General features: G+C 31.5%; 1 protein-coding gene across 1 annotated transcript; it reads right to left on the bottom strand.

Moving 5' to 3' along the window:
• Window positions 1-742: 742 nt before the first annotated feature.
• On the bottom strand, window positions 743-5,654 carry LOC100819894 (uncharacterized). The gene is made up of 5 exons (XM_003529810.5): window positions 5,270-5,654; window positions 4,603-5,167; window positions 3,602-4,082; window positions 2,971-3,052; window positions 743-1,074 (listed from the first exon to the last, which is right to left on the bottom strand). The coding sequence occupies exons 1-5, from the start codon at window positions 5,324-5,326 to the stop codon at window positions 850-852; spliced, it is 1,410 nt and encodes a 469-aa protein (XP_003529858.1). The 5' UTR covers window positions 5,327-5,654; the 3' UTR covers window positions 743-849.
• Window positions 5,655-13,191: the final 7,537 nt, after the last annotated feature.

Genomic DNA, 13,191 nt, shown 5'->3' with positions numbered 1-13,191 from the left:
ATTCTAACTTTGAGGGACAAAAAAATATATTAAAAAGATTAAATTTAAAGGGTTGGAATATGTGATCCCTGTGTCCCATTAGAGACAGGATCTAGTTTACTATACGCAGCAAATCACTCTGTTCACGTAACCTCATGATGGGAGATATCTGAAAGGGAGGGATACCCTTTACTTTGTTATTATTTGCTTGTCAACTTTGTATTTTTCGACCTCCTAATCTAAACTAATAATCCAAATACAAAACGACACAAGCATCAGAACAAGTGGAAAAACAACATATCCACATCACCTTTCCCTTTGTAATTTTCAGGTTTCGGAGCTATTGTGTAGTCCCATGAGTTAGATATGCTGTGTACCTTGCTTGGACTTATCTAAGTGGCTCTGAATTTCTGATTTTGAAAATATTATAAAGGATATGAAATATTCCAGGTTTATACTGTATATGGAATTGGAGGCTCAAGATATGTTGGGCAAGTGTTAAGCGAACACACACACTCGCTCCAGGTTTAAGGGATTTTTTTTTTTAAACAATTGAGTATGATTTAAAGTGTTAATAGACTAGTGAATACGTTACTTGCATGAATAATGAACAATTTTTTCATTAATAGACTTCATAATAAATTAAGAGATAAAGAATAATAATTAATATTTAAAAATTATTTAGTTTCTTATAATTAAGAAAAAACATATACTTATTTATTTATTTTTATATAAAGAACTAGAGATAGCACTAAATAAAAAATAAAGCAATTTAAAATTTTAATATATTAAAATTTTGCTTTTATTAAATATTCTTTATCCTTAAATCCTTAACAAGTCTCTTTTGACACTCCTAACAAAACTATATATTTAATGATGGTTGTTATTGCAAGGGAAGCAACCACATGAACTGGGCCTTGAAAATTGTGAGTTATGTTTATGAATCATCTTTTGAGCTTGTTCAGTGGCCTTGTGGATTTGCTCCAAATGTTGTTGTCTAGCTTCTGCTCTCCACTCTTCAGCTTTCCTGTGAACCACTGACATCCTCTTCATCAACTTTTCTTCTAGGCTTGACTTCATCTTCTGTATTTTCACCTAAGCAATATTTTCAACAAAACATGCTTAGTTTCAATGACATGGTTTTGAACTTTGAAGTTGAAAACTCGCTTGGTAATCTGTAACAGTACTACAGTATTTAACATATTCATGTTTTGATTTCAATGCTTTTTTAGAACATAGAAACAATTTATTAACAATAGAATGTTGAAAAAGACAATATGCCTAGAAGTATTCAACTTTGGAAATTGTTTTTATTATTATGGTCTATATTTAGAATAGTAGTATATTGATTCCCTATCTATCTCCATTGTCCAGCTGTCCAAGTTCTTAACCAAGTACTATGTCACAAAAGTACGTTCCTAGCCTTTGTTGACAACCCAGACAAGACATTCACACGAGAAAAACTCATCAATCCTCCAAATAATAATGGAATCAAAGCAAGGTGAAGATTGGTGCTCAAACCAAATTATAATAATCATAATCATAGTAACAAAGGAAAAAGAATAACATTTTTTACATATGTACCTCACAGAATATTACCATAAACATTCAGAACTTAATAGCTATTCTTTTCTTGTTTTAAAAATGTCCAAATATTACACATGACATACTTATATTGCGAGATAATTACTACTATAAATTTTATATTTTCAAGTTGACATAACACTAACCAACTCATAATACCCCAAATTTCTCACGAATTTCTAAATGTAATGTTCACATGTGCTCCCTAATATAATAAGTAGTATTACGAACATTATTGCTTCTGGGTTTCATTTTTTTAATTAAGAGTTTGATGATTATTTTTTCTTAATTAAGAGTGAAGCATGAACATGGAGATGTATTTGATTGGAGGAAGACTCAGACTTGGACCGTGGACTGGTCAAGAAAATAATAATAAAATGTGTGCATGAGTTGGGGGTGGCTCGAGGTATAGGTCATCAACATGCCAGGCAAAGGCAATGCATTCAATTGTGGTCAAAAGTTGATAGCAGGAGCTAATGCATAAAACCTGTTAGTATTACATAGTGAGGATAGAGATGGGTTTCTACTAGTATGTGCTTAGGACAACAGGCTACACCATGTGCATTACACAGTAATATGGTCTTACAAACAGTTCAAAATGCTTCCAAAAGTGTAAAGTTCCAGTAATGGATATCTTGTACTTTACAAATAATTAATATTTCAAATTTCAATGCCAAAACTCAAAAGCAACTAGTCAAGTACCAAGCAAATGGAGGGCCGGACATACAACCAGCGGCAAAACAGCCTTTACATGTTAAAATATTAAAATTAAAAAAAAAATTAGATTATACTATATGTTTTGGTATTGTAAAATGAACAAGTTTTAACTTTAGTCTCTAAAATATTTTTATTTAGTTTTCATTTCCTTAAAATTTGAAATTATCATTCTTGGTCTTTGTAAAATAAGTTAATTTTAGTTTCAGTAACTCTTTTTTTTTAACATTCCTTTAACCAATTTCATATGATTATTAGTATAAATCTAAAAATATTGTTTTAGATTTTAGAGATACAAACTAAAAAAATTACTTGACTCCAAAAAAATCTTTTAAGTGGAATTAATCTCGAGATTGAGATTAACTTGTCCTGATATTGAATATTTAATTTATGAGTAGGGATTAAACAACTGTCATTTGGATTAACATTCAACAATTACGGCTATTACAGCTATTATGACTTAGAAGTTAGAATAGGATTTTTATACTAGTTATATTATGCCATTACATCTATGGCTTAGAATAACATTTTGAAGTATATTATAGGTAACGCACTTTTTATAGTATTTTCTCTCTTTATCTTCTTTTATTATATCACTCATTTTGTTTCACATTTCTACCTATTTCTCTTATTGTGCAAGAAACTGTACAAATTTGTTATACAGAATATAATCTATGAATGGCAATGAAATACCTCAAGCTTTCTTGACCTGGCCTCTGCTTTAGCATTTTGGAGGTTTACCCAAGCTTGGATTTTTGCTTCTTCTCTCTGATACCTGCAAGAACTCAAAATCACAATTCAGTTCCAGTCATACATATCAGAAGAAAACTACAAACAAGAGAAATACTAACAAAATATTCTATATAACACTCTCTAATACTTGCCGAAATTTATTAAAAATTAAAAAAGTCTTGCTCCTTATTTAATTAGCTTATTTATAATATTGAAAAACTTAATTATTAATTTGGTCTCCAAATTTTAAAAAGGTTCAATTTGATCATAAGTTCTTAAAAATAAATTAATTTGATCCCCAAATTATTAAAAGGTTTAATTTAGTCCTCAAATTCTTAAAAATGAATCAATTGAACCTTCAAATTTTTAAAAATGAATCAATATGATTTTCAAATTTTTAAGAACTTAAAGACCAAATTAAAATATTTAAAATAATTTGAAGACCAAATTGATTTCATCTTTAAAAACTTGAGCATTAAATTGAACCTTTTAAAAATTTGAGAATCAAATTGATAATTAAGGTTATTGAAAATGTGTCAGAAGTTATTGAAAATAGTTATTCAATGCACTGAAACTATTAAGGTTGAGTTACCTAAGACAACACTTGGTCTTCTCCTCTTCTTCCCATGCAGCAGCTATGCAGTCTGAATCAGCTTTGTGGCTACCATTGTGCCTCAAGCTTTTAGATATTTCCTTTTCTTCCTCCTCACTTGAGCTCCAATTTAAAGGGACTATATCATACTGCGTTCCTAGTTGCAGCTTGGAAAAATGGCACTCCTCAAGCTGAATAACATCAAGAGTGCAGGCACTGCTAGCCAAGGCCAATGGCCCTGACCTACTTGCAGGAGTGTTGTGCCGAGGAGGCGATGAAATCTTAACTGGGGTGTGGCATCTTGAAGTTGTGGAACTTCCCAGTGGAGTCATCTCAGTCCCAATGTCTCTATGTTGAACCACTTCTGTGCAAGCATCTTGCATTGCTCCATCACCTTGGTTCCTAAACAAGAACCCTTCTTTAGCAGGTTCTAAATATCTCAAATTTGGCAAAACTGGCTCTATGCTGTCTGTGAATTTATCTGCATTGCAATTCACTACATTAGTAAAATTGTGTAGTCCATTATTTGTATTATGTTCCGTACAATTTCAAATGCACCCCAATAGGATGAGGAAATTTGTTTCTCAATTTGAGAAATGTTACTCTCTAACAAAATCTTCTGAACACACTCTATACAATATTGACTGAAATTTACTGAAATTTACAAAATTTAGTAAGTCTCACTTCTAATTTAACCAGTATGTTGCTAGCACTCAGCTTTTAATTTGGATACATGAGATATATGATCCTAGGTTATGTCAGAAGCTGCAAACAGTATCCGCACAAGCTACCATCATGCTCATCAGCTCAGAATACAATGAAACTGTAAGAAATTTTAATATTCAACCGACCCACAATATAAAAAAGAATATAAAAAAGACAAAAGGGAAAAGAAACAGGAAGACAACGATGGCTAAAAGGGTAAATTGGAAAAAAAATAAAGGCAAGGAAAAAGGAGGGGGATAAAGTCAAATTTTGAAGTTAAGTCTGTGATATCCCACCTTTTAGTACAATGTCTTTAACGCCATGGAAAGCGCTGAGTGTGTTATGGTGGTGGTCCAAAGGAGACCAAGGGAAGTTTGGGACAGCTTTGGACGAAACCCTTTCTTCTGTGACCCTTGATTTCTCCGAGAAACCTTCCATTTGCTGCTTGAAGCCAACATCATCATCAGATTGTTGTTGTCTGGTTGTGACCTTTGAGGAGTCTGAAACTAAAACCTTCGTAGTGTTGTTGTTGTGAGCAGGTGAGTCATGGCAAGAAGTGCTCATGAGCCATTTCTCTGCATCATCCCATTTGGAAGGGAAGCTCTTTCTTGGAAGGCCAGAGCTGAAGGTGAAAACTGGTCTTCCAGGTGTGGAGGGTGAATCTAGTAGCCTCCTCTGTTGTGAAACAGAATGGCCTCTGCTTTCAGCTCTGCCATTTGGCATTGGCAAAGGCAATGACTTGACAAACTCAGAGGTTTCTTTAAGGTTGAGCTTGCAAAGTGGGTCAGGGAAGTCATCAGCAAAAGGGTCGTCTTTGCTTTTCCCATACAAGCTCATGTTGCTCTCAGTGAGTAGTGCTTCCTGAGTCACAAAAAGGAGAAGAAGAAAAAAGTGAGTGAGAAATGAAATGGCTTCAAAGGACATTATTATTATTATTATTATTAAGTGTAGGAGGATTCTTACCCCATGTGGTGCCAATGCAGATGGAGGTTGAAAGAATTTGTGGCTGGGGAGGTCCATGGCATGGCACAGTGAATTTGATGTGAGAGAAATGTGAATGGAGTGTCTCTCTACTCTCTAGTAGTGTGGTTCGGTTATTTGCAAATTTTGCATTAGTTTCATATGATGTTTGAAGAGTGGGTCAGGGGAAAGTGACCGTGGAGGCAGTGGGAACAGAACAGAACACTGAACAAGGAAAAAGGTGTGTTAGGCTTGGTTGGAACCGGGGTCTATAATAATAATAGGTACACCAATTACTTACTTGACTCACATGCAAGGAGCCAAAAACACAGTTGTGTCTTGTATCTTCAGGCCATGCCACTATGTGTTGTGTGTCACAGCTCACAAACCCTCCTATCTCGAGGACACCGATGGAAAGAGTACATCATCAACACAAGAGTGAGCTTTTGTGCCTCCAAAGGAAATAATTTAAGAAAGAAACAACAAGAAAAATGCAAAATAAATAGAATAATATCAATATGTTATAACTTATAACTACTTATACTGTTCATATAATATGTTTTTTATATAAAATTTTGTTTTTATATCCCTGTCACATCAATCATCCTATCACAGATTTTTCTCTGTTGTGTCTTGAGTAATTGTAATTCTCTTTGCGTCTTGAAACAAACATCAATCAATTAACCTGATATTATTTCAGTTTAATTGGAGAGATTGAATAAAGATGATGTATTTGGTGGAAAATACGTGTTCTCTTGAGGAGACAAAAAAAGAAAAATTTCACCACAAATGGGTAATTAGTTTACGTGATACGTGTCAAATCTTCCTTAAAAAGGTTAGATTTAAATTTTATGTGTATAAATAAAATTTACAAAAAAGAGTTGATTTATCATATATCTTTCCTTCCTCCTAAATCCTAAAATAATTGTCTTATTTGAGGAAAAAAATGTCACGGATTCAACTTTTTTAATATCAACTTTTTTAATGTAACATTAATTATTTTTTTATTAATATTTTTAATACATATTACTTTAATTTTTGGATCTCATATTAATATTATACTTTTTATTCATTTAATAAGAATAATTTTGTAAAACTATTAATATTATGTTTTTTTATTTATGTAAAATAATATTATAGGACAACACTTACTTTGGATGGAAAAGAATAATTGTTTCTGACAACTTGTATAAAACTATTTTTCTTAAAATCTGTTATAATTTTTTTTTTACAAAAATAACTCCTTGGGTAAGCAAAATACTATATAATTTTTATGCTTTGACAAACGTATGCACTATTTATTTAATGTTTTTTATGGAGTATAAGGAGAACAGTTAGAAACATATAATTAAGTTGGTAAGGGTGTGTGGGTCACATGTGAATTTAAATTGACCTAAATCCATCCAAATAATTTTGATTGAGTAATTTTTGTATTTCAATTAGATCTTAATCAAATCAATTAAATCTGTTGAATTTTGGATTAGGTTATGGATTTTAATATCTGAACTCATTGACTTGGTTCATTGATTCATTGTTATTATTATTATTATTATTATTATTATTATTATTGTTATACATAATATATATTATATATTTTTAAATTTTTTAAAAATCAAATATTATTGATTACATAGACCTATTGACCTGAATTGAATAAACATTAACGCATCCTTAACCTCCAGGATCAAAGAGACAAGTGTTTTATTAATTAAAGTCACTTTGGGTGAGCTTCTAAAAATATTTTGAATCTATTTACAAAGGGTAAACCTCATAATGTCTCATTGGTTTTGGTAGAAAAAAATGTTTGAAATTCATCCTCATTATGCTTACTAAAACTCCTTATCTCAAATATGGTATGCTTAATTTTTCATCCCCTGTGAATAGACAGATGGATAAGAGTCAATGGAATGAAGTGAGGTGTGACAACATTACAAAAAATTCTTTTTAATAAAAAATCTAACAAGAAATAATTTTGTTTGATTCATTTAATTAAAATGTTAACTTATAAACATTACATTTTAAAAAGGAATAGACAAACCGTTGACAACCGAGTTCGATTTTATTTATTTTTTTCTTAAAAAATCAATTTAAACCACCTATTTAAATTTAATTTAATTAAATTATAAATTTAACTAAATCTAACCCAAATCGACCAACTTATACTCTAGGTGTGATACTCTCTTTCATTTTAGTCGTCATTATTTTATTTTAGGCAAAATTACAAATTTGATTCTCCAGTTTATCTCCAGTTTTGGATTTGTTCCTCTAATAATTTAATTCACAAATTTGATCCCCTATTTTGTAAAATCTTGTAATGTTGGCCCCCAGGCCACAATTAAACGTTGACCGTTAACAAATGATGTTGACTGTCAAGTGTCACATTCTTATTGGATGATGACTGTCACGTATCATGTTCTGATTGTATGTCAACTCCATGAAAGATGAAATGAATTGTTATTTTCATTGACCAATCAGAATATGACATGTGATAGTCATCATCCATCCAATAAGAACGTGACACGTGATAGTCAACATCACTTGTTAACGGTCAACATTCAATTGTTAACGGTCAACATTCAATTGTGGCCTGGGAGACTAACATTGCACGATTTTACAAAATTAGATCCAAAACTAAAGATAAATTGGAGGACCAAAAATATAATTTTGCCTTTTATTTTATGAAGGCGGAAATCTCTCGACTTTACTAGGATACCGTACAGGTCTTTTTTTTTTTTCTTCCCTTCACTCAATCAATTATGCATGTTATTTTCTCGGGCAAAATCATAGAGAGTAAGAATTTCCGTACGTAAGAATTGAAACTGATCTATAGTCAATAAATCAGAATCATTAGATGAAACTCAAACAACTCAAATTTTGATTTCAGGGAATTGAATTCAAAGTACAACTCATAATGTGAACCATGGCCAGATCGATACTCTTCGTCTAACTAATCTAATTTATTAATTACACTAACTTCACTAATTTTTTTACTTGACTTAAATCTAAGTCGTGTCTGGTTCCTACTTCTTGGGTTAACCAAGCTCTATCATAGGCTTAGTTTGCATGCCAAATGAATATGTTATTTCACTTCTAGTGTTACAGCTTCTTCAATTCTTTAGGGCATCCAAGACAGTCGCCTTTGTTTAATTTAATGTTGAAGATAAAGTTGCATTTAAAATATCAACTAGCATAGACTTTCATGTTTAGTTTAAAGGATGCATTTGTTTCAGTTTTATAAAGGTAAATAGCCTATATATTTTTCTGGCTGCTAATAAATATTTGAAATACCAAGGCAAACATGTAAGTACACCCTTGACCCCTTCTCTTCATCTCATTTAAAAGATGTATTTGTGCCACTTCATCCATGATCATGGATCTTTACGGAAATATATGCTCATGTGGGGTCACATTACCTCTTGGTTATTTGGCTGATGTCAATGGTTTTGAATCTCACACCAATTTCCCTCTTGTCAATGGTATTCCTATTGAATTTGAAGAAGAGTTACAAATTGTGGTACGCAGGCAGGACCCAAGAGTGAAAAGTCAATGAGGCCAGCCTGAGATGTAACAGAATTTTTGCCACAGGTATGATTGAATCTTTAGTGTATCTTTGAGTTTGGGTTTTGAGGTTAACTCATGCAAAATTGACTTGGATGACAAGGATTGTTAAAACTTTATAGGCAGGTTAGGGGTGACTGAGATTAAGACAACTTTTTAATTCCCTTTCAAAATTATCCGTTTGGAGCGTGACGATAGATGACCAAACAATGGATTTAAGACAAATTTTATATCATCTTTTAGAGTCTAATTAAGCTCCATAAAATAATATAAGTGTAATATTAAATTTAATATAATATATCTATCGATCATTTTAACATCTATTACTAACAGCAAATTAAAATATTTTAACTCTAGATGATTTTATAAAGTAAAACAAATATATAAAAGAAAATTCAATAAAGTAAAAATAAGCCGCGAAAATCCGTTGGAAATTAATTGCAGCAGGACCAGGAACCTTTTCAGCCATGCACTTGTTCAGTGTCAGCATTTGCATCCCCCCCTCTTTTCCAAATTCAATGGCTTTCTCTCTCTGATTCCTCCTTCCCTGTAACCATCCACAGCATCAATCCTTAGTCCTTGCTTTGCTGTCTTACCTGCTTTTGTAGATTTTATTTTACGTGTTTTTGTCTGTTGGAAACTAGGAATTATCCCACTTTTTTTCTTTTTTACTGTTGGTTATGCTGTCACCAATTTATATTCTTCATGGGCCTGTCTGAATAATGTTTTTTCCCCCTATATTATACAATGTAAATGTTCTGTACAAGGAGAGAATGTCACACTTGTCACGGTAATGTAATTTACCTGTGCATATTTTTTTTTTATCTTTTCACATTTATTTTTTTAGTTTGACTCATTCATGGAAATGTAATTTAGCTATGCACATTAGAATAAGTACTTTCATTGATATGATTTTGATTAAGTATTTATTTTTACCCTTAATTCTTTGGACTAAATACAATTCTTGAGGCAGTGTAGTTGCATGAGTTGGTTCCTAGTATTATCATTTCAACTTAGTTTAGACTTGCTCGCTGCTAGTCTGCATATGTTAATGCTTATAACTTATAAGTGATCCAATAGAGCAGGTAGATTTTCATCATTTTAGTTAAGGAAGTTACTTTAGCAGATGATGACAGAAATATAATATGTACTTTTTCTATCTTTGAAATTTTTTTCCCCCAAGGTTGACTGGGGTAAAGCCTAGCTTTAGTTAATCTCTCATGCACCTCCAAGTTTGCACAAGTTGATACACACTTATGTTATGTGACATGCTGCACTTTTACTTCTCTTCGTTTTTCACTTCTCTTTTAGATGAAAATAGATACTTCGACTGCAAGTCTGCAACCCTGGAAAGTGGAAATCCTCAATCTTTTGGTTAGGAGGCGATAACTTTTATCCTAGAGGTTTCTTTCTTGTTTTTCTTTTTTCTTTTTATGGTGGAATTAATGCTTATTATGATTAGCTCATCTCTGTCTTAGGTTCCTGCATTATGTGACCATCCAGCTATTTTGGACAGACATCTATATATAGCTTAGTGGATCAGCAAACTGTCTCTTTTCAATTTTGTGATTTATTTCTCTTTTTTTTTTTTTACAGTTTTTTATTTCACTTTCACCCATCTAGATTTAGCCCAGAAAATTTTCTGAATCTCTTGTCAAGATGGAACAAATGTATTATAAAAAAATTTGTATGGTTTAGCAGAATGGGATCTCAAATTCAAGAACTTGATCTAGATTTTTCTCTCTTTTTTAGTAGTTGTTGTCAAATAAGTTTTAAGTACATTTTCTAATTTTAACTCCAACAGTAGAACTTAACTTGAGTTCTTAACCTATTATTAATAGGTTCCTTTTTATTTCTTTACTCACATGAACTTCCATTTTAACTTGAATTTTTTTTTAATGGTTAAGCAACCGTTCTTCCATTTGTTCTAATAATATTCTCAAGTTGCTTCATTTTAAGAACTAACATAAGCATTTGCATTAGATTTGCTCTAACTAACGGCTAACTGATTGTAACTAGTAAATCAATGAGAGCAACATTTTTGCAAGGTGGTGAAGATTTACATTTGACTTTTCTCATATCCTATTGACACAAATTTAAGAGGAAAATATTTAAATGAAAGGATGAAAAATTGAATTTATATTTGTCGATGAAGATAAGTGCTGTAAAAAGTTCTTTCATTGCTGCAGTCTACCCAGTGAAACAAAAATAACAAAAGTTGCTTTCATAGCTGATGATATGATCTTGAGTGTTTCTATATTCTGTGTTTAATATTCTTCATCTCATCTTTGTAATTATCTTTTCCCTCTATGGTTGTCCTTTTGACAATATTGCCATGCTGACGCCAGAAATTAGAGAGCAATAGGAAGATATTGGATAGAATCTGAGAGAACAACTACTTTGGTATTGTAAGTATCATGCATATATGGGATGGGCCATGAAAATTGAAGTTGTTCCTATATCCTTATCAGGGCACCATACAATGGTGCAAGCTCAGTGGTAGCCTTGAGCTTTGTTTTATTTTATTCTTGCTGACATTGTAGGTTTCTATTTTATTTAGAATCTGAATACACCTTTTCTTAATGGTCAGATCCATGTATATAAAATGATGATACAACTACTCAAAATCTAATAGTATGTTTGGTTCTACATTTCAGATGTGACTTTTCAGGTTTTTTGACTGCATGTTTGTGTCATTATTTTTTTTTAAGCGAGTTTGTGTCATTGTTACAAGCAACTCTAACCTATTTTTTTCAAAGCATCTCTTTTGTTATTTCTCTGTTAAAGTGCATTTATATGGCATAATATTAATACTATCAAATTCTGCTCGGTGAGCAATCCTTTTTATGAAGATCTCCGTTAAAATGTATTTATAAGACATAAAACTGCTAGCAGCTTAGGCTTGACAGTAATTCTAAATGAATTTCTCGTAACAATTCCAACATGTCATTTTCGTCCTTTCTAATAGTATTGGAAGTACCTCGTGGTTCTACTAGTTTTGTTCATAAAAAAATATTAATACTAGTATTATTGATGCATGAAATTTATTTAGCATTTACATCAATAAAATGTTTGTTTCTAAGAAGAAATTTCACTCTTTTTAAGAAGCTATATAGGTCCAAGGAATATGGTGCCAACTTATGGTGCCAACTTTTTAAAAAAAAAAGGAAGATGGTGCCAAACCACAAAATCTAGCTGCAAGGAATAAGGATGTATGATTTGGATGGGAATCAGACACCTAAAAATTGAGGTAATTTGAAAGCTTTTAAGGGCCCATCGCCCATGGTTTAGGATTTGTCATCGTTAAGGAAAACCTACTTGTCACTTGTGGGAAGCAATATGCCAATTAATAACCATGGTTCACTGTTTCACATATAAAAAATGTTTAAAAAAGGAAAATTGCACACTCAACTCAACTAATAGAAGGAATATTTTGTTTTCAACTTTTCTAGGAATAGAGAATTGAATCTCCATTTTCTCACAAACTTGATTCATTTATTTCTTGCACGTAAAATATACAATCACTATCACACACGTCAGAATTAGTATTTAATGTAGAGTCGGATGCAATATGTACGCATTAGCTATTGCGGTTGGTCTACAAATTCCCTTCCAACCTTAAGATGACATGTGGAGAACTGAAATATTTAAATGCCTTGCATTTTCCCATTAACCAACCACTTCAGACTTCAGTGCACAATAGAAGGTCAATATCAATATATATGCTTCCTAGCATTTGATTACAAAAATTGGGTTTCCTCTCTTACACTCTCTCATGATCTGATGAAGACATAAACAATTATTATAAATTAACTCTCTCATGATCTAATGAAGACATAAACAATTATTATAAATTAAATATAACGTCACATTAACTTCAAAATTAAGTTTTTTTTTTCTCTGTGAAAATAGTTAAGTTTATTTTGATAAATTTACATAAGTTGACTATTTCTTCTTTGAAAATTGAAACATATTATCTTTTGGTACAATCCAGTAATAAAATAATTATCTAGAACTCTTGGCAAGTGATGACTTAGCCAGTATATATAAATATAAAAACGAAAAATGGATACAGCTTGATAAATAGATACTTACAATAACTTTTAAAAATTCTAAGATATAATCACTAATGGAAATTTTTGGCTCACACTAATGGATTGATGTTAGATTTGCCTCCATTAGTATAACTTCGTCTAATGAAAATTAAATTGTTAGTATAGGCATTTCATGTGTATCATATTAACAAAAATAAATAAATAAATCGTTGACATAAAAAATTAACACACATCAAGTGTTAATATAATACATCAATATCAACATCAAACCGTGTCAATATGTCCCTCGATCTGTCACTGCATGCCCATTAC

Source organism: Glycine max, chromosome 7 (genome assembly GCF_000004515.6).
Source record: "Glycine max cultivar Williams 82 chromosome 7, Glycine_max_v4.0, whole genome shotgun sequence".
Lineage (NCBI taxonomy): Eukaryota > Viridiplantae > Streptophyta > Magnoliopsida > Fabales > Fabaceae > Glycine > Glycine max.
Note: the sequence above shows the minus strand (reverse complement) of the source record. Positions and strands in the feature narration are given on the sequence as shown.